The sequence below is a fragment of the Grampus griseus genome, assembly GCF_964374135.1.
Source record: "Grampus griseus genome assembly, chromosome: 11".
NCBI classification, from domain to species: Eukaryota; Metazoa; Chordata; class Mammalia; order Artiodactyla; family Delphinidae; genus Grampus; species Grampus griseus.
Genome location: NC_139005.1, coordinates 9953949 through 9978183, shown reverse-complemented (window position 1 = coordinate 9978183; position 24235 = coordinate 9953949). Strand labels below are relative to the sequence as shown.

At 47.6% G+C, this 24235-nt stretch overlaps 1 protein-coding gene across 2 annotated transcripts; it reads right to left on the bottom strand.

Moving 5' to 3' along the window:
• Positions 1-725: 725 nt before the first annotated feature.
• On the bottom strand, positions 726-20889 carry EMP1 (epithelial membrane protein 1). 2 transcript variants are annotated; one of them, XM_082666756.1, is made up of 5 exons: positions 20762-20889; positions 5991-6103; positions 3928-4024; positions 3673-3813; positions 726-2987 (listed from the first exon to the last, which is right to left on the bottom strand). In XM_082666756.1, the coding sequence occupies exons 2-5, from the start codon at positions 6066-6068 to the stop codon at positions 2821-2823; spliced, it is 483 nt and encodes a 160-aa protein (XP_082522882.1). In that variant the 5' UTR covers positions 6069-6103; positions 20762-20889; the 3' UTR covers positions 726-2820. The 2 variants fall into 2 exon arrangements, with proteins under 2 accessions (XP_082522882.1, XP_082522881.1); XM_082666755.1 differs by lacking the exon at positions 20762-20889 and adding an exon at positions 20191-20289.
• Between the last annotated feature and the right edge of the window lie 3346 nt (positions 20890-24235).

The following is a 24235-nucleotide window of genomic DNA, read 5'->3' as shown; positions in this document are numbered from 1 at the left end:
CAATCAGCTTAAGAAGATAACTTTTGGAAGTGACTCATATAGGTCTCTAAGAGGCTATCAATAACCGATGCCATTTGAGATTCATTTAATTTAAAATATGTTGAAGTCTTATTTTCGGGTTCCATTGTGTCTTTTTTTTGTACATTACTCTGTGTGCAGTTATTTCATCCAAGACCACAGGGGAGTGAAAGATGGCCTACTCCACATTAAAACCACTCTTATCGTATTGGTGTTGACATGATGCTGGGGTCCACAGCACCAACCCTGCTTTCCACGCTTCGTTCTGGTCCTTACTGCACCCAGAAAGCCGCAAATCTTTCCTTCTCTCATAGAGTCCATACAGATTACGCCCCAGGTAATGCAATGAATGGGTTCCTGCACATGTAGGTGACGCATACCATCGTGAATTGTTTATATGTTGAAGACACGTTACAGGAGTTCGCTACTTCAAAGAAAATGTACAAGCATCTCATTTGTTAACGTCATAACCCATTCTGATTCAAGATAATAACCTCTCTCTAATGTATTAGCTTATAAGGTTCCATTTTTTGCTTAAGAGGTTTAATTAAAGCAAGATAAAACTATACTTTCAGTTCCTGAAAGTAGCTTAATGTCTCTGATAAATGCCAACTTGTCCAAATCGAACTGATTGACAACTTAATTAGGAATAAATGTCATTATCATCCATATTTTTCCTACATTTTTTGAAAGAAAACATTCACACGGTAAAGGGAATCAGAATCTGTTTTTATATGCCTAGAGTTATAAACATTTGTATCAAAATATTTACAATTATAGTATATGAAATACCAATCTATTAAAGAAGAAGCCAAATACAGTACTAGAACAACCCACCAACGTAATGCAAATTACATGAGACATAAATGGCACAGAAACAAAGTAAAAGACAAGGGAATACATGGTTCACTCCAGTCACAGTTTGACTTTTTAACACAATGCTAGTATCTCTTTTGGCTGTATCTGATATGTAAATCTGCTTCTGCACTCAAGACAGCCTTCTAAAGTCATGTGATCATTAAATCATAATTTAAAAGTTCACTATCCCACAGTTTTTGCCTGACAACCAATTTACCCAACAGCCCAGATAATTTGGTGGCCAGCTCTCAACATTCCCCTAACCAGAATGAACACAGAGAAATATGCTTAGTAATAGTCCTTTTACATAAATACCAGCAACTGTGGCATAATAGCTCCCCAAAAGGAAACGCATATAAGAAACGGGATGAAGAGGGAGCTAGAAGATGAAAAGTAGGCAAGATGTCTCAGATTCTCCCTAGGGTAGATATTCTCAGATTGGTAAAGGAAATGTCTTCCACCAAAAAAATACCCTTTAGCCAGAATCTGAGATGGCTTAAAATAGCTGCGCCAGGCCAGAGCAATGCCTGCTTAACCAGGAACACCACACTAATACCATACTTCTAAGTCCTATATAGAAACACTCTTGTGGCAGCAGACAAGCTCAATTACCACCGGACTGGGTACCACAAGAGTTTTTAGGGTTTTTTTTTTTCCTTAAAGAAAATATCTGCCCATCACCTATATTTTTATTTCTCTCACGGAAATTTTCTTATTTTCCTGGAAGCACAGACACTCTGTTCTTATTGTGACTGAAATCTAGTATGCTTAATACTTGACAATAATATAGCACCTTTCATCCAAGGATTTGTTGTTTGGTTTTGGTTTGTGTGTATTTTAAGAAGCTTCCAGAATTGCCTTGCCTCACCTGTGTTGTGGGATAGGCAGGACCTCTGAAAGGCAACCCCACCAGCTCATGTCAAAGCTAGAGCTGTCTCTGAGCCCAGGAGCCCTGATCCCCAATGTGGCTAATTAGATAAAACTTCCTCAAAAGTGTATAATTTAGAGGGAGAGTAACAGATTGTGTTGCACGGGTCTTTGTCCTTCTCTCTCACGTTACGTACTTAAAACAGACATTGATTGCATGGAGAGAGGTTCCTAATAACATAACTCTAACATAACCCTGCTATAAGATTGTCCCTTTTTCCCATAATTTGAGTGGTGCTTCCACCACTGAATTGGTCGTTAGTGGCTTTGCAGAAACTCCAGAGAGCTGCCTTGGCTTTAAAGGAGAGGCCAAGCAAAGTCTGTAGCAAGAGGTCTCCACGAGGGACAGCTGTGTGAGGTCTAGTCTGGGTTCTGACCACGCCCCAGGCCTTCCATTGTGAAAAGTTCTCTTTCTCAGTTTAGCTAACACACCAACTTAGCCTTAATCACTATCTCTCTTCCTCCCATTTTGTCACAAATACCACAGAGCTAAATCTCTGTTCCAACGAGGGATAATGGCTCACTGGCCAAAGTCCTCCCGCAGGGCCCTTCAGATGGTACTGTTTTGCTTTGGGTCAGAAGGGCAGGATGGCTTCCAAGCCTGGCGTATTCTGCACAAGAACAGTATCTGCCCTTGCCGGAACTTGTACCGCTATATTAACTAGGTGCAGTAGGTCTGAAGACTGAATTCACCCTCGGAAGTAGAGTCAGCAATGTGGCAGCTGCTGGGGCCCCAGGCAGTGTATGTAACTGATAACAGCTGGAGGCTGGAGGGAGGCCCTCTGGCCTTCATCCAGGGAGCATGCATCCCAGCCCACGGCTTTCTCCCAGGGCAGGGGCTGGACAGTACGGGACCCTCTCAGTCATGTTTGGGTTTCAGCCCCTCCCCCCTGCCTTCCCCTCCCCCCAATTCCCTCTCTTGGTTTTTCCTGCTTAGCAACGTCCACTCCTCTCCCAGATTCAAGGACTCCCTCTTCCCCACCCCCACCCCCCAGATCCCCAATAACGTGTTCAGCCTTATTTCTTTCTCAGGACCAGATAGAGAATGCCGATGATGAAGCTGAAGCAGAAGCAGATCCAGGTCAGGATGAAGGAGTAGCCGTGGTGACTCTCCGGGTACCAGTCTTTAGAGTTATTGGCATAGTGATGCGTGTAGATGGAGGCCCCCACCAAGATGCACAGCCCTGCAGGCGAAAAACAACGATTAGCTGTTGGTTTGATTTCTTAACATGAAAACCAAGAAAAAGATATTATAATTTTAGGAAGAGCCTATTTCCCTCATGGGCGATGGGAAAATGAAATCTGAAATTGGACCCCCAAAGGTAGTTCTGTCAATTTGCCCCAAACCAAGCTTGATGGCTGTGTTGGCAAATCAGAGATGCTCAGGTTCTCACATCCGCACTGGTTTGTGTGGATGAAACACAGCGTCTCGGGTCCACCCCTCAGCCTTCCCATCTGGACCCCAGCACACAAGGGCAGGCTGCCTGAGGCATGCAGAAGAACACGCCTTCCACCAAACTGCGTGTGTGGGGGAAGAACGACAGGAGAGTGGGAATGGCGATCATTGCAGGCATTCTGGCAGCGGCTTCATCTCTCTAAGGAATCCCACATCCCTGCCCCCTTCAAGGGTCCTGTATACAAGTGCTACTGATGGACGGACTCCAGCCACTTAGTAGCTGCCCGGGAGCCCAGGTTTAAACAGTGAAGCCTACGAGGGTTCTTATTCCAAGCAGCTATCAGGGGTTCTCCCAGAAAGCACAAATCGTACAAGGCGGTTTCACTGCCCCACGTGCCCAGCTGTTCAAGCTGCCGGGAGCACCCATGGTAAGATCTACGGGAAAAGCTTTTTCTGGGTAAGCTGATACTCACAGCACACCAGCATGGTGGCCCCTGAGAGGAAGAAGCGGTTGCCTTTCTCCATGGTGAACAGCTGGAACACGAAGACCACGAGGGAGATGACGGAGAAGATGATGGACAGAATCATGAAGGCCTGCACTGCCTTGAGGGCATCTGTGGACACAGGGTGGGGGGAGTGAGGGTGTTAGGCTACCCAGTCCCCGAGGGACTGGCCATTTCCCTGAGCGCACCAACTGTCAGCACTGAGTACAATATCTTTGTACGCACCTTCACTGCCGTATGACAGGTTGTGGCTGCAGTCAGCGGAAGTACAGTTTTTCCAAAGACCTACTGATATTTTTCCAACATCTGAAACCATCCAGGCCTGAAATCAAAAAGAAATAAAGGAACTCTTCTCAGTACTCTGTAATGACCTATACAGAAAAAGAATCTAAAAAAGAGTGGATATGTGTATATGTATAACTGATTCACTTTGCTGTACACCTGAAACTAACACAACATTGTAAATCAACTATACTCCAGTAAAATTTTTTTGAAATAAATTTTAAAAAGAAATAAAAAGTTGTTTAAAAACTAACCCCCTGCTTTGAAAGAAAAGGAAACAACAGATCACCTTGTGTCAGGACCAAATCTTAACCAAGACTCCATATTTAGCCAAAAACATGGTTTATTTCCATCTCTTGGTGGAAATAAGGTCTCACTAAAACTGAAGTCACAAAGGTCCCAAGAAAAAAGAGAGAGAAGAACGTGTGACCAAGGAAAAGTCACCTCATTCTCTGGGCCTCACATCCCTCATCACTTAAAAAAAGAAAAGAAAAGAAGTAATTCAACCATCGCGATTTAAAATTCTAAGGCTCTAAGAAATGGAAACCCTGCGTGAGGAAATTGGTTTTAAGGAGGCACACTTCCTACACCCCACCAAGATCGTTTCATGGAAGGGCCTGGCTAGAGGGGAAAAAAGTTCAGGAAAAATGTTCAACTGGAAAAAAGTAAGAAACATAAAGGGCAACGGAGAAAATAGCTGAGTGATCAATAAGCCACGTTCATCTAAACAGAAAGATAAACCTTGATCGTCACAACATGCAAAGTAACGCCATGATAACACAGTCTAGCCACAGCCTTCCTGTGGCGGCAGCTGAAAGTAGAAGAATGACCAAAATGTGTTCCCCGAGGCTCACCACGGTGCCAGCAAGACACTTATCCTTCTGGGCTGGAAAACAAACACCCAGCCCTGTCTCCACACAGCGTCTGTTCAAATGCGAGTTATTGGAAAAGCAGGGCCAGGATGCCAAATCGCCTGCCTGCTCTTGACTTAATAAACAACTCTGTGTCCAGCCCCGTATCAGAAGCTGATAATTCAGATAGTCAGCACTCAGCATCCACTAATACAGTTTGAATTTGTTTATCGGACCTGTTATCCTGAGAGACTTGAAGGGCAGCATACAGAACGGCTAAATTAGAGTCTGGGGGAGGCCACGTGGGTGAGCGTTCTAGCTTATCACAGTGGTGCTTCAATTAGCCTTGCCTCTAATTATACCCACCGATGTTGGCAAAACTCTGAACTTGAAAACCCATTTATCCTTCAACTGTAGCAGGGACCTGAACAGGTTCTGGAACCCTTTTTGTCTGTCTAGTGATGGATGGCCTTGGTTTTGGGGTCCGAGGAGCTGTCTTTGTTTATTTCTGAGAAAAGCACGATGGACCCTGCAAACTACCACTAGAGGTCAGAGTAGCCCAAGGTTCAGAGAGAAGAGCCTGTTGCTACCTCCATATTTTTAGGTTGTTTTGTTTGAGTTAATTCAGGGGAATCGGGTTAATCTTGCAAAATTCCACTCTCACATGCTACTCTCTGTCCAGATCTTGAATCTGGTGGTCGGGCCACCAAAGTGTCTTATGATCTCACTCCCATTTCTCCTTCTAATCAAGGTCCCCAGAAGGAAGGGAAGTTCTGCCCTGCCACGCAGGTGTCCTCATCATGCCCTGAACAAAGCCTGTCCCTCCCTGCTGGGCTCCTTGACCCGCACACCTAGAAGGCGTCCCATGCTCCTTTCTCTCTGCATCTTTAGCAGAGAGAAACCCCACCCATTTACCCGTCCTCCAAGCTCCACCTACACTGAGAAGCCTCGCTGTGTTCTCCAGACTGGCGGGATCACTCATGTAGACACTTGTTACTTAGCTGTCTGAAGTGCAAGTATGTGTTTATTTTTTTCCATGACTAAACTGTAAATTCACAAAGGGCAGGAATTATGGCTTAAACGTCCTTTGTAGCACTTTATGTAAATATGCAAATAACTTCCAAATGAATGAATGAACAGAAGAACACAACTCACATTGGCAATGGTGGAAACAAATAACATGATGACGGTGGCGATGTGGACCACAAAGATACTGGCCAGTAACACCAACATCTTGGCTTTTTGATGGCTTGGGAGTGAAGAGAGTTCTGAAAAGAAAGGAGAACAAGAAAGGGAAAGGGCAGGTTACTGTCAGATTCAACACAGTAATTCAGCTTTCCCACCTGGGTGGGCTAGCTGCTAAAATGAGGAAGAGCTGCAGTAAAAACCATCAAGATTTCGTCATAAATTCCTGCAAACAACTAGTTAGCCCAGTTCCCACAAGTGCCTATTCGTCTATTTAAATAGACCTAAACAGAAACAGAATTCTGCCTCTCAGGTATTTATACACTCATCCTTCTGATACAGCCTGTTTCAAAACAAGAAAATTTTATGGTAACTGTTATCATTTTATTTTGTTTGTGTTTTAGAGGCCAAAAGTAGGACTTTGGTTTTTAAAAGGGCTTTCACAGCTGTAATTTCCAGGTCTCTGTGCAACAATGTCATATAAATTTCTATTTTCCACTAGGGAAGTGTCCACGCGTCTATCAAACTGCTCACCCAGCAATTTTAATCGAATTTTCCTCAGACCAGCAGCTATTACTCAATGCCCAGAGACTGAATGGGCTACTAACTTGATCCCAGATGAGATATAAAACGTGAGAGCCATACCTTCTATTATAATAATGCTGTTCAATATTCAATAATTATAACTACCTAATTACAGTTTAATGGTCTGATCATCTACCAATGGAACATTTTAGACTGGTATTACCACACCGGGGCGTTTGGGCTGTGTCATGGTAGGGACTCTGTTGTTGACCTGGGGGCATAGGGTTCTATTTCCTATGATTCAATATGACGGTTCTGGGGGCTGGACGCAGCTTGAGAGACCAAATGTGCCTTTGACTTGTGCTTGACATTTACCCACAGGCCAATCCTTCAGGACTCAGTAGAGCAGATGGGCAAAGGCATCCATCACACGGTGGGTGGGGGGATGGGGAACTCATAGAGATTAAGAAAGTGCATGGGTAAACAAAAGCGTTCAGCCGTAATCTCAGCAGAATAGAAGACAGGAGCCCATGGGTCATCAAACCTAGAAAATAAAGGAAGTGTGAAGGATGGCTGAGAGGGCAGCTATTCTGATTAATGTCAGCTACAGGAGTGCTCCGTCACTCACGCCCGAGACAGTTCAGAGGCGGCGGCGCTCGGCTGGGGACTTCAGAAGGAAAGGGCTCGGGTTATTCACACCCTAGGCAGGTGGATGTGTGGCTGTCCCCCCTCAGGGAGGAGCTGGCGGTGCACATCCAGTAACCGTGCCCCGCTTCTCGCTCTCTCCCTCTACCTCATTTAATTGAAGCGTTGAGTGTGCTCGAGCCCTTTTCACATCGGACCGGGTATTTACTGGAAAGCACGGATACAATCATTCCCACACTTCTGATGTTTTTGATCTCCTCTCCCTTTCCTCGTCAGGCACTCAAAGTCTAGAATGACCTACGGAACCCCGGGGGCCTTGCTCTTGACAGGCTAGGAATGAGAGGCAGACACTGGCCCCCACTGCCCACCCGACCCATTCCAACCCCCACCCCGCGCCCTCCTTCCCCATCCGAGCACCTCCTGCCACCTAGATTCTTTTTGTAGAAACGTGTCCAGTGGAACTGTGAACGACCAAAATGATGACGTTTCTCCTGCGGCTTCAGGGGAGAGCTTGGAGCTTTCGTGCCTGCTATTAATAACCTCCCCACACGTTCAAATGCATTTTTGCTTTTCTCAGGTCCTTGCACACTTCCTCAACTCTCTGCTTGACTTTAATGCACAGTGAAAAGAGGTTTTTGAATTAGACCGAAGTTGAGTTAGAATCGTATAAAGTTGTTTGACCTTCCAGTCTCAGTTTCCTCCTATGTAAAGTGAGGGTTGCAATGCTACTCATACAGGGAAATGTGAGGGGTACATTGGATCATATATGGAGAACTTCCAGCACAGCACCTGGCACGTGGCAGATACTAATGGGGTCGCTTTCGTTGTGATTATTAGTATTACTATTATTATTATTATATGAAACTGAGTAGCTGACACCAAACCAGCCCAGTCCATCCGTCACCAGGCTGCCCCATGTTAAGTGCCAGTAATAGGATATCTGCTCTCCAGTTCACAAGGCAGTGTGTATAAAATCATTTAGGTCCTCTTAGAAATTGTCCTTATGCCTAATCCTTGCCCCTTGCGTGGGAGGACCACTAGGAACACCCCCTTAGAGATGAGGAGGAGAATCCTCACTCTTCTCCGCCCTGTGCTACCCATCCTCCCGGCACCCCCAAGATTCACACCATCACTAGATCCTGAGCTCACCCCTCATGGAGAAAGGAACAGGCATGAATTAATTCTCTGAATGCAGGGAATTAAAATATTATATAACATGGGCTTCCCTGCTGGCACAGTGGTTAAGAATCCACCCGCCAGTGCAGGGGGTGCATGTTCGATCCCTGGTCCGGGAAGATCCCACACGCCGCGGAGCAACTAAGCCCGTGCGCCACAACTACTGAGCCTGCGCTCTAGAGGCCGTGGGCCACAACTACTGAGTCCGTGAGCCACAACTACTGAGCCCTTGTGCCACGAATACTGAAGCCCATGCACCCAGAGCCCATGCTCCGCAACAAGAGAAGCCACCTCAATGAGAAGCCCACACACCGCAACAAAGAGTAGCCCCAGCTCGCCGCAACTAGAGGAAGCCCGCGCGCAGCAACGAAGACCCAATGCAGCCAAAAATTAAAATAAATAAATTTATTTTAAAAAATATTATATAACAAGTCATGTTTAATCCTCCTTGGGCTCTACAAATGACTTTTTTATTCCTTTGCTTCTAATTTACAAACACCTTCCTCCTAATAGGGGTTGAGGGACCAAAGACAGAATATAACACACCAGGTGATGCCTCTTAAATGAGGTCGAGGAAAATGTTCTGAGTGTCCTCCCTTACATGCTGTTGGGGATCCAGCAGTGTTTTCCGTCTCCTTGGATTGGTCTGTAACCCCCCAAAGTTGAGTCTGATTCCTTTCTCCCCGGCTCACACTGTCCATTTTAATGACTTGAACATAATTGCCTTCCAATTACCCTGCACCTTCACCGTGGCTGGTCCACTGCACCCCCTGGGCACGCGAGTTCCTGGCCAATGGCTCTCACTTCTGATCTAACCCACAGTCCCCCCTGACCATTATTCCCCTGCAGGGTGCAGGCAGGAGTGAGTGGCGGAATCGAGCAAGGAAGCGACTCTCTTTCAGGGTATTTAGATTTCTGTAATCATGCCACATCTTTTCACCAAAGAAAAGAGCAAACTGTCTTGGATTAGCAAGTGTTTGTAGTGCGCGGAACACACAATTCTCTCCACTGTTGGCTGCTGTGTCCAGCCGGAAGTAGGAGCTGCTGCATAACACATATGGTAACCTCTCCGTTTTTCATTGCCCCGAATTTGTCAGGTTTTTATTAGTATCATCCATTGTCAGCTTAGAGGGGCCTCCTTTCATTTCAATGGCTCTCCCCAACACATTTGGAAACAGAATGAACTGTCTTCTTAAATGCCTGGCCTGCATCATCCCTAGGTACTCAGTCCCTATACTAGAGGCCCCCCAGCAGATGAGTGGGGACCTATCAAGTTTTAGAGCAGTTTGGGTAGAAATCAAAGAAGACCCCATGCTCCCACGGGGTCCACCCACCCTTCACAGGCAGGGAAGATTTCTGAGAGCCTCATTCCCTGGCCTCGTGTATATCTTGCTTCAGATAAAAGCGCTGAAAAGAGACCATTTCTGAGCATTTATATCTTTGGAAGTATTGGCTGCTACAACTTTCTTTTGTGGCAGTATGTTTCACTAAAACAATAACTGAGTTCTCTCTCCCACCTCTCCAAAATGCTACGGATGGCACGCACCAACGGAAAGCAGACCCCTAGTCATAGCCGGGCAGCTCAAACCAGGCAGTAGAGGATAACGGCATGGCGGTTCTAAAGAGCTGGGCGCCACACCTTCCTCCCAACGGAGCATCGGTGCTCGGGAACGGCCCAAAGTTTGTCCCGTGGTGGCTGGGACTTCCCTAACAACGTGATCTGTGGTTCTTGGAGTTGGACCCAGGCCACCAGAGCTAGTGAAGCCACTGCATTCTCAAGGGATAGGATGTCCACTGACTGTTCTATGTGGGGTGCCAGGAACACATTTCTCTTCCCACCACTGGAAGCAGAGTAGGATCGCCCCCTTTACCCTCATTTACCCATCAAGCTTGGGGACGGGGGTGGTCAGGGCTCCGTGGGGCTGGGTGGGAAACTGAGAAAAGTAGGGGAGGCATGAATGCTGACTCTAGAGAGAAGTGATCATTAAGAGAAATGGAGGTTAGTGACTTAGAGCCACACACAGGCTCTCTTTATTCCTTTCCTGTTCTTTCTGCCCTAACGGACAGGCCCGCCGGTTCCTTTTCCACCACCGCCATCTTTTTTCTGACCATGCTTCCCCTGTTCTCCCCGCATCGCCCAGACCACACTAGGGCGGTGGTCTCTTTACACTCCTGTCCCCGATACAAGCCTCACAACCACTGACCATTCTAGATCTGGATGAAGTTCTTTGCTAATAGGACATTTATTACAGTTAGTGAAAATAAGCCTGAAGATTACGGTTGCTGGTGATTGGAGCTGTAAACCACTAACTCACGTTAGGGAGAAAGATAACCGCCCTCTCTAGTTGGCTCCGTCCACTTAAATCTTTATTGGTGTCTTGCCTCCCTCTCATACCCAACCCCCCCCCCCCAAAAAAAGAAAGAATCAAAGGAACATATCCCTGAGACTGCCTTTCTCTTTGTCTTTTTCAGGTAGCCTGACACTTTTAGGGCGTTCTGACCAGGAAAAATGAATCAGGCCTCTGTGGACACCTTTCCTTTTCTGATGGGTAACTCATACTGTAGAGACTTTGAGAATCATTGACTTCTAAACAGACAATTGAGATGTTAGTAATTTGGCCCCGTGATTGCTAAGCTAGGGGGCAGATCACTTTCTTTCTGCCCCGGAGTCTGTGAGTTTATTGAGCAGCGACCAGAGTCTAGGGGAAGCAACGCTTGAGGGTGGTCTAAGGAACAATAATTGGGATCAATACAACAGAATAGAGCCCCCCAAACCCACTTCTCCAGCAAAGGAAGTGATGGAAATCCTCGGCTTGAGTCACTGAAGAACTCGCCAGAGACTGGAGGTGTCACATAATCAGAAACAGGGATCTGGGGGTTGTGTGAGCAATGGGGGGGGGGGTGTCCCACAGAGCTCAAATGTCTGTGATTCACTTGGAGTGTGTGAGAGTCTCACAGACAAAGGCCAAGTGGAGGTATCCTCTCCCAGATGGCACAGGACAGCTTTCTGAGAAGCCTGTGGATCGGGCTGGCCAGCCAAAGACAGTTTAGTCATTTCCCTGGCAGCTGAAGACAGCCCAGGCTTTTCCGGGGAGACAGGAGCAATAATGACCAGATGCCAAAGTCCCTCCCCATCACTCCTTCCTCTCATCCCAGTTTGTTTGTTTTTTAACATCTTTATTGGAGTATAATTGCCTTACAATGGTGTGTTAGTTTCTGCTTTATAACAAAATGAATCAGTTATACATATACATATATCCCTGTATCTCTTCCCTCTTGCATCTCCCTCCCTCCCACCCTCCCTATCCCACCCCTCTAGGTGGTCACAAAGCACCGAGCTGGTCTCCCTGTGCTATGCGGCTGCTTCCCACTAGCTATCTATTTTACATTTGGTACTGTATACATGTCCATGCCACTCTCTCACTTTGTCCCAGCTTCCCCTTCCCCTCCCGTGTCCTCATCATCCCAGTTTCATTGCTGAAAATAACAGAGTCAGGTCATGCATTTTTCCTCCAGTATTTATCTCCCGTGCATCCGTACTTTCCACTCCCACTGTCATTGTCTAGCTCAGGACCATCAGCCTCTCCCACGATCCTCTCTCTGAACTCCTCCCTCTTAAGTATATGCTCTGTGTCACTGGGTTATCCGACCAAGTCACTCATCTTCTCAAATCTTCCAAACACACCACCACCCCACCACCAATCAGAAAAGAGGATCCACACACCTCACGCTGGCCCTGGGAACCCGAGGAATTTTAAACCCAAACAGAAGTAGTCATTTTCCTCCTGTTATTAAAATCACTGGTGGCAACCCGCCTAGTAACAGAATTATTTGTGGAAATGTTTCACTCCCCCACCCCTAAGATTCTAAGTTCCTGAAAGGAGAAGCTTGTCCTATGACAGGTACAAAGTATCTGTTCAGCGAGAAAATAAATGAATCAAGGAAGGCAATATTTTCTTTTCTGTGGAAAAAAAATAAATGTCAAAGTAACTGAAGTCTTCATAAAAAAACAACAGAATTCTCCAGAGAAAATGTTTCCCCCTTTTTTATATAGGTGAACTTTAGTCCTGTATTAGTTTTAGAAATTATTTATATATTACTGTAACTATGTATTGAACATCTTACTACAGGCAAACTCTGTGAATATTTCCTGAGTATTTTTTTTTAAAATTCTTATTTATTTTTTGGCTGCATTGGGTCTTTGTTGCTGTGTGCAGGCTTTCTCTAGTTGTGGCGAGCAGGGGCTACTCTTCGTTGTGGTGCGCGGGCTTCTCATTACAGTGGCTTCTCTTGTTGCGGAGCACAGGCTCTAGGCGCTCGGGCTTCAGTAGTTGTGGCATGCGGACTCAGTAGTTGTAGCTCGCGGGCTCTAGAGCGCAGGCTCAGTAGTTGTGGCACACGGCTTTAGTTGCTCCACGGCATGTGGGATCTTCCCGGACCAGGGCTCAAACCTGTGTCCCCTGCATTGGCAGGTGGATTATTAACCACTGCGCCCCCAGGGAAGTCCTCCGAGTAGCTTTGACATTTGAATATTCAAGGTTATATGTGTGTTTGTTCCCTTTTATTCAAGAAGAAACAAGTAAATGCAAAGAAAATATCTTAAACTTCTAAATACTATTTTGTGTATTTAACTTCCTTATCTACCTCTTTAAATTACAGAATCTCTGACTGAAAGGAGGGCTTTAAAATTCCTCCCAAATGCATGAAACTCATCTATAAATCTACACCAAGGAACTACCTAAATCATGCTTAAACTCCTCCAGTCACGGGGAGCTCACTACTTACCAAGACCCCCTTCCATTAGAAAGGTCCTGACAACACATCAGAGGCTGCTCTTGACAATGACTACCTTGATCTTACTTCTGCCCTTTGTCTAAGGCTTCCTTGTTAGCATTTTTCTAAAGTGGTCACTTTTCCAGCAGAACTGCCAGGTTATCAGAGAATTAGCCAGAGGACGTCACCTGAGATCCCCAAATCTCACTAAGTCATAACACTGTCCTGAGATGACCCAACTGCTGGACACACTCCGTCTTTTCATTGATTGATGCTGTCAGTGAAATCCCCATCTCTTTCTGGGTACCTGCAGACTTTGAAGAACGCTTTCTCAGACCAAGACACCGTGCTTTCTCCAGATGAAAGGCAAAGCCACTCCTGGTCGTACGATCTCCATGAGTCAGCCCACATCTGCCCATCTTCCTTCGTGGCATACCCCAAACTGTGTCTGTGCTTCTCCTGGGGACACTGTACAGGGCGGTGGCACGAATGCCTTTCTGTCCTCTACACATCAGGATCATTTTGCTTTTGTTGGTTTATTTTGATATGTTTCTTTCCCACTGAGGATCATTTGGGTTGGCAAAATGAATGTCCAGCAGAAAAGGAAATACTCTCTTTGGGGAGCAGCCGTAGAGGATGTATCCGGAGGAGGAAAAGGCTGGGATTAAAGGCAGGGCTGAGTGGATGAGACCTTGGATGAGCTTTTCTGACCATTGTTCTTGTTGTTTTATGTCAAGTGTACTTTTCCATTCTAAATATTGTTTTTATGTAGGGGTGGGAGAGGGGGCATTCATTTCTCCGTGGGAAACATGTGGAGAAGAAGAATCCTGAAGGGCTATTTCCTCCTGCTTCTGCGTATCTGATGTTTGGTGTGGAAGGAAAGAATTTCAAGCTGTACCTCACTACATACACATCATTCCAGGGTCTGATGTTTTCAAGTGCACGGGGCAGTTTTTATGACCAGGAGAAGCATGAGCGATCAAGTAGCAGGAATCTACGTGCGCCAAAGAAAACAACTATTTTTTCATGGTCCTGCGGGTAAGGGGACTGCACCTCCCAAATGTGGGCTCTCACGACGGGGGTTATTATAGAAAAGGTGATGTTTTTCCGGCGCTGCTGTCGACTAGCGTGATTCTCCCGTAGTTAGGGATGAGGAACTGGGGGTGGGGGTAGGAGGATGCTATTGAAGGGGAACAAAAAGAGAAAGAAAGAAAAAAGAGCACCTATTTGAAAACCAGATTCTCCTGAAAATTCTGCCTCCGACTAACTGCTAACTTTGGGAAAATAACATACCCTCTCTGGACAGTAGCTCCTAGAGAGACACAGTATTGCGCAGCAAAAAGAGCACAGATTCCAGGTTCAACTCCTGATGCACCACTTTAAAAAAAAAAAAAATTCAGTGTTAATGAGGTATAGTTGACATATAAAATTGGAAGCTATTTCAAGCACGTTGAAACTCCAGCCCGTTTTAACTGTGATCTGCAGACCTCGTAGCCTTAGTGTGAGGACTGAAGGGCTCCTGCCTGACACAGAGCAAAGGCTGTACAGTTGTTGGTTATTCTTTGCGTTCCTTTATGGAAAATGAGAAGCTCGGCCCAGCGAAACGGGCTTGAAGCTTCTCGGGCAGAAATTGAGGGCCAGCGACTCTGCTAGAAGCAAACAAGCAACATGAAGCTTGTCTTTCCAAACGTCCCCAAAGAGAATAACCTCTCTCTCTGGTTTCCCCTGGTCCTCTTTTGTGTCGGGGAGTGGCTAGATCTGGGGGACATCTGCCAAGGCTCAGGCCAGACCTGGGCAGCGAGGCCGGGCCCAGCCCGTGTCCCCGGCCCCGGCCCGCAGCTGGTCAGGCCATTGGGCAACGTCCCCTGGGCGAGGAAGGAAGCTTCTGTCTTCTGCTCCTAACAAAAGAGGAGTGTTCTGGTGGCCAGAATGTCTCCGAGGGAGGGAGAGGTTGCCAAGATAATAACTAGGGTTTGGGAAGAAAATCAAGGTGTGGCCCGGCCCCAGGGGCCCTTGGCAGGGGGGCGGTCCGACAGTAGGTGGCAGTAACAGGCTTGCACCAGCGGGGCCACAGCCTGGGAGGTGGCAGGGCCGGACGGATGCAGGTGCAGCCAGGGCCGCCGCAGTGCCTGGGGTGGGCTGCGGGCTTGTTGCTCTTTCTAAGGGCAACTGGCTGTTTAGTGGCTTAGCAGGGCTGAGGTTTTCAGTCCAGTTCCTCGACAGACGAGGAAAAGCTGGTCTCCAGAGTGAAGGCAGCGTCAGGATGAAGCCCACCCCCTGGCATCTTCCAGGTCAGGCCTTCTCCACTGCAGCACGAGCTTTTCTCTCCTACGTCGGGGCAGAAGTTCTAGAACTTCTACCGGATCTCCCCTTCGCTCTGTTCCTCCCACCGCCTCCTAGTTAATCAGAGGGTCAGCAAAGCCCCTCGAGAGAGCGCCACTGGAAGAAACGAAGGGCCTTTGGAAGGACGCTGCTGCTTCCCATTAGGTTGCTGAGAGGGGCCACCAGCTGAGCCTGCCCCGGCCAAACCCGACTCCGCCCCTCCTTGCCCCTCTGCCACTGCCTTACCTCAGACGAGCTTCAAACCTTCCATCCTGGCTCCCACCTACAGCACAAGCCCCCCTCCCCAGCGAAGCATGGCAGGCAAAGGGAAGCACGAGGTCTCCGCTTCACAACCCTTTCTCTGAAACAAGTGTGGACCCACCTGGCTGGTCCGACCCCTGGTTTCAGGAGCGGAAACCTCTCCCCAGCTCCCCGCACCTAGCCTCCTAGGCAGGGTCTTTAATTATTTCAAAGAAGACATCAAAGTACCCAGGACTTCGATCTGCTGTCAGCCCTGATATGACCCTTCTGAAAAGGGAAGAAACGTCCCCGGGGAAGATCCCCGCCCTGTTGGCACAGATATTCGATGGAAACTCAAATGTTGCGTCCATGAGCAACAGAAGATTATTCACGGCGGGGGAGACAAAGAAGGAATACTTGGCCCTAAGGACTGTCTCGAGGCATTGAGGGAGGGAGTCAAGAGTGCAGCATCTTCACACTTCTGCCTTGTTCCTTCTCCCTGGCTTCCTCTTTCCACTTTCTCCCTCTTCTAGGCCTTTCCATCTGCCCCCTTCCTCCCCGGACACACAGGCCTAAGGAAACCCGCTCGGTCCCCTTGCTCCCCGCCCCCTTCCTCCTGGCACCGCCCCTTTCCTCGTCAACGTCCGCTCTCCATCAGCTCTCATGCACACCTTTGCGGCCGCACCCTCCCTGACAAGAAGGTGGGGCTCCTTTCCCAACAAGACCAGCTCGTCACATTTCCCCGAGCCTGGTCTGGCTCCTGGCAGATCCCTTGCTGTTGTCAATATCCCCACAAGGCTTGGCTAGCCTGGCCCTGCTTATCTGAGCGGGTGCTCCTCGGGTTTCACAAATCAAACCTCTTACCTTTCTTCCCAGACCTGGCTGAATGCTCACTGCTACCCGACGGTGAAGCCCGCGGACCCGGTCCCTAAGGGATCTCTGAGCGTATGAAGCGAGGGAGACCACCTGGGTCCTCCGACCTCCGTGAGATGCCTGTTCCCATGCAACACGTGGCTTCATTTCACTTTCCTACCAGCGTTTACGGATTAAGCTTGCTGTTAGCGTGAGCCGAGGGACTCCTCACGACAAGAATGGTAGGATCTTAGAACAACAGGGTCTCAGAGCCACAAGGGGCCATGGAGACCACCAAGCTCAGTTCCCTCCATCGAGAAGACAAGTGTCCTGCCCACGTCACACAGCAGAGTCGGGACAAGACGACGGCCCCTCGGACCTCCTATTCAGCCATCCTGCACCTACCTCAGGATTCATGCCACCGATTTCAACCCAAGCCCAGCGGGTTCTCACTTTTAATTACCCCACTGGAAAAGAGAATTCATGAACCAGGCTCGGGAAATGTGAAAGCTGCCAGATCTGCGTAAGGCCAACGGCCCCGAGAATAGAGGAGTCCATTTTAGCTCCGGAGAAATGCCATTTCCACAGCAGGGAAGGAAAGGTTGACCCAAATGTTTTGTTAAAAAGGGAGAGAGACACAGCAGTCCCAAGGGCTTCTACTTTTATCCTTGTGCTTCAGTATCAGCGGATCCCAATTAAATTGAGAGAAATGACTTGTAACTGAAGTGTTACAAAGAGTGGTCTGGAGACATGCATGTTTGGGGAGTGGGGTTTTGGGAATTCAAGCAAACTCCTAACGGGAAGCGTATTTGGGCTCCCTTGATTACTGAATAGAAATCCAGGGTCATCTGGGCAGAACTGGAAAAAGTATTGGAAAAGGGACATTTACGGTCAGAAAACTCCAGTTCTACGTTAGTTAAGGATTAGGAGCTCTTTTCAAGGCACTGACGTCCAGACTGCCCACCAGCAATTAGATCGAGGTGATGTTGATTGGCAGCCTGTTCCTGTACTTACTAGGACAGGAGGTTCACAGTGGAAAGGCGTGGGCTGCGTGAACTATGGACCAAGTTAAGGGACCAGCCCCAGAAGGCCAAGTCAGAAGCCCGTGTTTCTGGCACTGGATTGATTTAACCATGACCTGGTGGTAGTAACTGGGTGTGTCCCTCTGAGTACGTATATCTGAGAGTCCCAAATGGCTCTGAGCTTTTGTGCTAGGCAGCTGTGTGTATACATGTGGTCGGTTCAAGAAGGAACCATATGCATGTGTTTAGAAAATAAAGGACCTCAGAATCAGATCACTTGCGCATGGACGACTACGCTCACGGTTTCAAAGCTTCGAAAACGCTCCCTGCTCTTTCTGAATCTTAGGTCGTAATAATAATAATACAGATGCATCAGGTTTTATCCATTAAATATTGAATAAGGGTCAAGTGTTTAGAGGATAAAGAACATTGGATGGATCAACAACAATGAAAATAGAATGGGTATTTTCAGCACTGGAGAGCTAGGAACAAAGTATAGGAGTTATAGAGAAGCCAGTTTTGCTGGATCTAAGAAACTCTAGTAATTAGAGCTATCCAGCAAAGGTGGGAGAGCACGGCAGTATCTTCTGAGCTACCAAGTCTCTTCTCTGGCAATTTTAGGGAAATGTAAGATTCCCATCCATCCAAGGTGGTGTGAAAATAAGATTTCTGCATATGGTAGAGAATGAATGGGTTGACCTCCAAGATCCCTTCCAAACTCAGGGCACAAAATCAAGGATGAAATGTAACTATATTTGCCTTGTGACCTTTTCTGAGGCCATTTTTCGGGTCTATTCCCTGTCAGGCTCTGAGAAGTCTACAGAAAAGCCATTTTGCTTCACCTCTAAGCCTTCTAGGTCTCTGACTGCTTTCTCTCCGCTGGTTCCAGGGGTTCTGGTACCAGCTGAAACCCCCAGAGCCACCGAGCCCAAGCCAAGAGGGTCTGCATGCCCCAGGTGGCCTCTGTGGAACTCCTTCTCTAGGTCCCCCAGAGTCTGGATGTCCCTGGGAACTGGATGGGCCAAGTCTGGCCGAGGAGAGAAGCAGGAAGAGTAGAGAAGGCCACAGTCTTTTCTGCGGTCTGTGGAGGGGACGTCTTTCCTCTCCTAGAGGCTGTCCTGTACTCCTGGGAGGGGGCCAGCATCTGCTCTGGGATGTGATCTGCCCTGGGTTGGTCCTCGATGGCCTTCTGCCAACTCCCAGGACAGTGTCCTACCCTCAAACAATGTAAACTCCAGAGGGTCCTTGGACCAGGACGCCAGACCGGACATCCTGCGGCCCTCCAGACAGCGCTCCACGCCCGCCCCAGTCCTCAGAGTCTGGGGTGGAATTTGATCCACCTCTGAGGGCAGGAGGAAAAACAACCCTCCCGGTTCAGTCTTGTCAAAGGTTCACAGCTGAACTCCACAAAAATTCCCTCAGCCACGGAACTCTCTCACTACTTCTTGGAGGAAGAGGGGAAGGTGGGAATCGGAACCGCATTCTTTAAATTGACGTCAAACCCCAGGCAATAACGCGCAGCGCACTTGCTCATTTATAAAACTCCAGCGTAAAGTGAGATGCCGCACAAATAATGAATTTCACGATGACGGTTTACGCCCCCAGAATTGTCAGTGTTGTCTATTTGCTGACCAGTTAAATCTAGCTTATTAGTTTTAACCTGCACAGACTAAAAGATTTGAACTAGCTTCCTAGGATACCACTACCGTCAACTTAATAATGGCTTCCCTAAGCCACGTCCATATAAACTGGGAAATAATCAACATTTCAAGCAAAGGCGGGAGCTCCCTGCATCTTGAAAAGTTGCCCTTGCACTAACTTAATCATCCCCTTGAGGGCAATCTTACCAAGCGCCTTGCCTGTACCAGGTACGTAGGCTGATTACTTTTGAATCTTCTCTTCGTATGAACTACATTTCCAAAGAAAAAGCCTAATTTCCTCAGACAAGCTGAATCCTGTCATTCTCCTCACCTTGTTTACCTGGGGGAAAAAATACACCAGTATCTATATTGAAATGGGCCACACCTCCACCAAAATGCTAACCTTAAAAAAAAAAAAAAAAAAAGCAAATAGAAATCACTCGTCTTCCTTTTCCAGATCCCTTTCATGATTAGCACGAGTGTTTGCATTTGTACAGCCGTGTTTTGGAAACAGTGAGAAGATAAATGTTCCAAAACAATCGCTGCCTTCCCCGCAGAAAAAAAATCCCACATCCACCTAAAATAAAAAATGATTTTAACATTTCTGATATGCCATATTTTCAACTCAGCACGAAAATTTGGTGGTTTCTGAAGTGAAAGCACAAAGCGATTTTTTTACAGGGACAGATGAAGTTCCCCTGCCCTGCCCTCCCCTCCCCTCCAAACCCAGTTTCCCTCCTGCTTCTCCCCATCCTCCATGTCTGGCCAGAGGGAGAGCTCTGGAATCCACATTAGACTCCCAACTTCACCAAAGGCACCCGTCCTGCGTTGTGTTTCAAACTCCACTTGAAAGAAAGCGTTTCCTCTCTCTCGCTCTCTCTCCCTTTAACGGTTTTCTTTAAACAAACCAACCCCCTCCTCCTATCCCATGGAAAGAAAAACTATTTACACTTAAATAAAAGTGAATGAACATACCGAAGGACAGCAGGAAAAGTAGCCACAAAAATAAACTGAACTGCAGATCTCTATCCACCATCACCCCAAAAGACCAGCACGCAGAGAAACAGTTCAAGTCCTGAAGCGCTTCGCATCAAAACAGGAATTGACAACGTCGGGCAAGCACACCCTGTCATTTCAAAGGTACGTCGTGGTTCCTCCATAAAGAAAACCCACAAAGGATACGCTAGTGGTATCCCAGGAAGCTAGTACCAATCTTTGGGATACCCTGTTCCAAAGTCCCTGCTCCCATCACGCTTTCAGAACAAGAACCCAGTTCTTGCAAGACCTAATTACAGCCCAGCACCCCCCACCGATGGCCCCGACCCCCCGGGGCCCCCATCAAACTAGATTGTACTGAACCTTAAGGAAAAAGTTGTCTCGGTGGCCCACTTTTAGCCAAAAGTTCGTAGGGTTCATTTCAAAGGGTCATGGAAAAATAGCAAAGGAAAAAAGAAAAAGCAGAGCTCCGGTGAGGTCAGAAGGAGGAGAGCAGTGGGAAGGAAGGAAAGTTCGCAGGGCTTCCCCACAGTGTCGGGAGCTGTCCTACCTGAGGGTCCAGCGACCGAGGTGCCCAGAGTGACAGGAACTGGTGGCAGGCGTCCGCTCTTCTCGAGGTTTGTGACCACAGTGAGGGGAGGGCTGGCCTCCCGAGGTTATAAGTTGCCTGCGCTGGTGTGCTGGGGTGTGTGATGGGCGGTTTCTTTTTACTGTGCTTTAAAGGAGTTTCTATGAATCAGTCTGGCTTAAAAAAAAAAAAAAAATGTGTTGGTAAGCTACGCCCTGCTAAGCTGGCAGTCCGTCAAGAGAGGCTGGGAGGGAGCCGTCAATTCAGAGGAGCCAGTTTAGGCTCCCTGTGACTCAGACACACAGACCACAGTGGAAAAAGGAGTGACATTGCTTCAAATGAGTAACAGGAGTCACACAAATAGATCTGTTTACCGAAGCCCATTCCTCCTCTTCAAAAAGGAGACTTGGTTACCATAGATACAAGCAAAACACAGGTTATCTGCCCACACTTTCATGGGGGGGGCAGGGAGGGGGACAGTGCCCTGCCCACTGACATCCTAGCTAATCATCCCACGAGACTCCCATTCTTCCTCCCCCACCAAATGCCTCCCAGGCTGCTCACGGTCGGGAATGATCAGATTTACTTCTGATTTACTTCCCTGCCTGGCCCTGGGCACCATCCTGGGGGTGGCTGGGGATGAAGAAGGGAACACACCAGGAGCCCTCGGAACCCGACCTCTCAGTGGTGGAGAGCTGGCTGGATGGCCCTTTAATTATGCTCCGTGAACGCCCAGCCAGACTCCTCAGGTTCACAGCTTGGAGGAAGTCATCTCGTTAAGAACTTTGCTCTCTGACCTGCAGGTGATAACCCCCTGGACCTTGCTCCACAGTTGAGCTCCTGCGGCATGATCATCCCAGCCACCTCTCTGCCTCACTCCTCTCTCACTCAGCAGTGGAGTCGGGAGTGGCCCTAGAAGTCATGTCATCCCAAGGCCAGGCGTCCGCTGGAGTCCAGAGCCCAGCTGCTCGCCACTTAGCTATGTGACTGCGTGCCTCCATTCGCTCGGGCACAAGTGGGGTAGACAGTACATTATGGTGAGAAATACACGTAGGGAGCGTATAACAACACTTGGTGCAGAGTAAGCACTTGATAAATATTAACTAGAATGAATGTTTTACCGAAGAAGGAACCCAGGCCCAGAGAGGTGAAGTAACTGACCCAAGGAGAACAGCAAATTAGCAGGAGCAGCTGCGTTCCAAGTCGGCCACATCCAAGCAACTCTATTTCTGCTGTTTGCTGCTGTATCATGACAACTTATTTCAAGTCATATTATTCTCTTAGAGTTATTTATTGATCCATCCAACCAATGCATTTGCACGTAGTCGTGCACTAGGTGCTGTTCAGAGCATGGGGTCACGGATGTGAGCAAGATCCCTGTCCTCCTGGAATTTATATTCCATAAAAGACTAGAGGGCTTCCCTGGTGGCGCAGTGGTTGAGAGTCCACCTGCCGATGCAGGGGACACGGGTTCGTGCCCCGGTCCGGGAAGATCCCACATGCTGCGGAGCGGCTGGGCCCGTGAGCCATGGCTGCTGAGCCTGCGCGTCCGGAGCCTGTGCTCCGCAATGGGAGAGGCCACAACAGTGAAAGGCCCACGTACTGCAAAAAAAAAAAAAAAAAGAATAGAGAAGGGACGGATGACTATTCAACAAAATGTTTATAAAACTAGGTGGTAAAATTACAGGTGAATTTTTTCTTCTGGGTCACATTTCTATATTTTCCAAATCTTCTGCCATGAACCTACATTACTTTGATTTTTAGGGAAAAACATTTTTTAATGGATAGGAGGGAATATTATCTGAAATGAATAATGGGAAAACAGCACACACACACACACACACACACACACACACACACACACACGCACGCACGCATACTCCATCACTCATTTGATAATAAAAATGTCTGTTTGAGAAAAGCCCCTCCCAGCAGTGGGTTAAGAGTCCCGTGATCTCTGAGCAGCCTAAGTCTCGAGAGTCAGGGTGTCTGGTGGAGAGACCTGGGAACCCTCACGGCTGTAACGGCAGAAGGAAGGCACAGCCTACCTGACCTGCATGCAGTCTGCCAGCCCATCCCGCCCCCAGGCCTTCCCCCATCCTTTGTTGGCTTGCCTTTCGCTTCCAAGGCCTTCTGCAAGTTTCAAACTCTCCCTTCCCCCAGCAGCATGTGCAGGGGGGCTGGGTCCAGGGCCAGAGTCCAGGGATGCTGAAGAGTATGTGGTCTGGTTGCATTTTTTTAAAGAGAAACCTGAGGGGACGCAATCTTTCTGCTGCTTCCCTCTCAAGATGAACAGAGGGAAAAAGCAGAAACTTCCCTTATGGTACTTGAGCAGAGGAGTCATTTGGTCCTCCTGGATTCTTGGATTCCCACACTGGGTCTGAAAGGGAGAGGCAGTGGATTGAGAAAGGGGTTCTGAAGACAGAACTCAGAGAACGGTTCTACTTTTCCTCTCCCACCAGCTGGCAAGGGGGCCAGTGAGTAATCTGCCCTCCTGCAGTTCAAACTTAAAGTGAGTCCATGTCATAGCCTTCCAGGTGGGCCTAGTGAATCTCACATTCCTTTAAACTTCTGGAGATGTTTAGGGTTTGGAGAGAAAATGTTAAATGCTTTGATCTCTTCACACACACACACACACACACACACACACACACACACAGCAGTTGTGTAAATACAGTCGTCCCTTGGTATCCACTTGGGGGAGTGGTTCCAGGACACCAAGGATACCCAAATCCAAGGATGCCCAAGTCCCTTATATAAAATGGCATAGTATTTGCATGTATATGCACATCTTTTCATATACTTCAAATCATCTTTAGATTACGTGTAATACCTACTGCAACGTAAATGCTAAGTCAACAACTGTAAATACAAGTAAGTGCTACATAGATAGATGCCAGTGCACAGCAAATTCAAGTTTTGCTTTTTGGAACTTTCTGGAATTTTTAATTTTTCTGAATATTTTCAGTCTGCGGTTGGTCAACTCCATGGATGCAGAGCCTTTGGATACAGAGGACCTACTGTATTTTTAAAAGATAAATGCCAGTCCAGGATTTCTAAAGGCTCGCAATTAACCCTTGAAATGCCACTGAGCTCTCTTTATAAAGTTATCAGGTCTGGGCAGGAAATTGGATCTGTTCTAGCTGAAGCTCCAGCTTACTCTGCCTCTGGATGTGATTAAAATATTAAGCTTGATTCTTTTCCTGGCCGTGAGCCCGACAGTTTTGAGACTGGAGATGGTAAAGTGTTCAGGGATCTAAAACCACGTGGGACTGGAGAATGTCACTCTGTCTGGCACACAGAGTCTTTTCAAACCATTCAGGGTAATCTACCTTTCTCCTCTCCTCTCCCATTTCCCCTACTTGGATTAGACACACTCATTTTCCACATGGGTAAAGAACTGGGCAAAATTTCATTTGACCTCATTGAGGCCCTAGAAAGGAATGTCCCCTCTTG

What these genes read in the sequence shown, in the direction of transcription:
- EMP1 (XM_082666755.1), bottom strand. Translation starts at nt 20,251, where the DNA reads ATGGTGGATAGAGATCTGCAGTTCAGTTTATTTTTGTGGCTACTTTTC. An exon ending in ACTTTTCCTGCTGTCCTTCG is followed by an intron (nt 6,104 to 20,190) that starts GTATGTTCATTC and finishes CTTTCTTTTCAG; the next exon opens with AACTCTCTTCACTCCCAAGC. An exon ending in CCTGTCATACGGCAGTGAAG is followed by an intron (nt 3,814 to 3,927) that starts GTGCGTACAAAG and finishes CTGTGTCCACAG; the next exon opens with ATGCCCTCAAGGCAGTGCAG.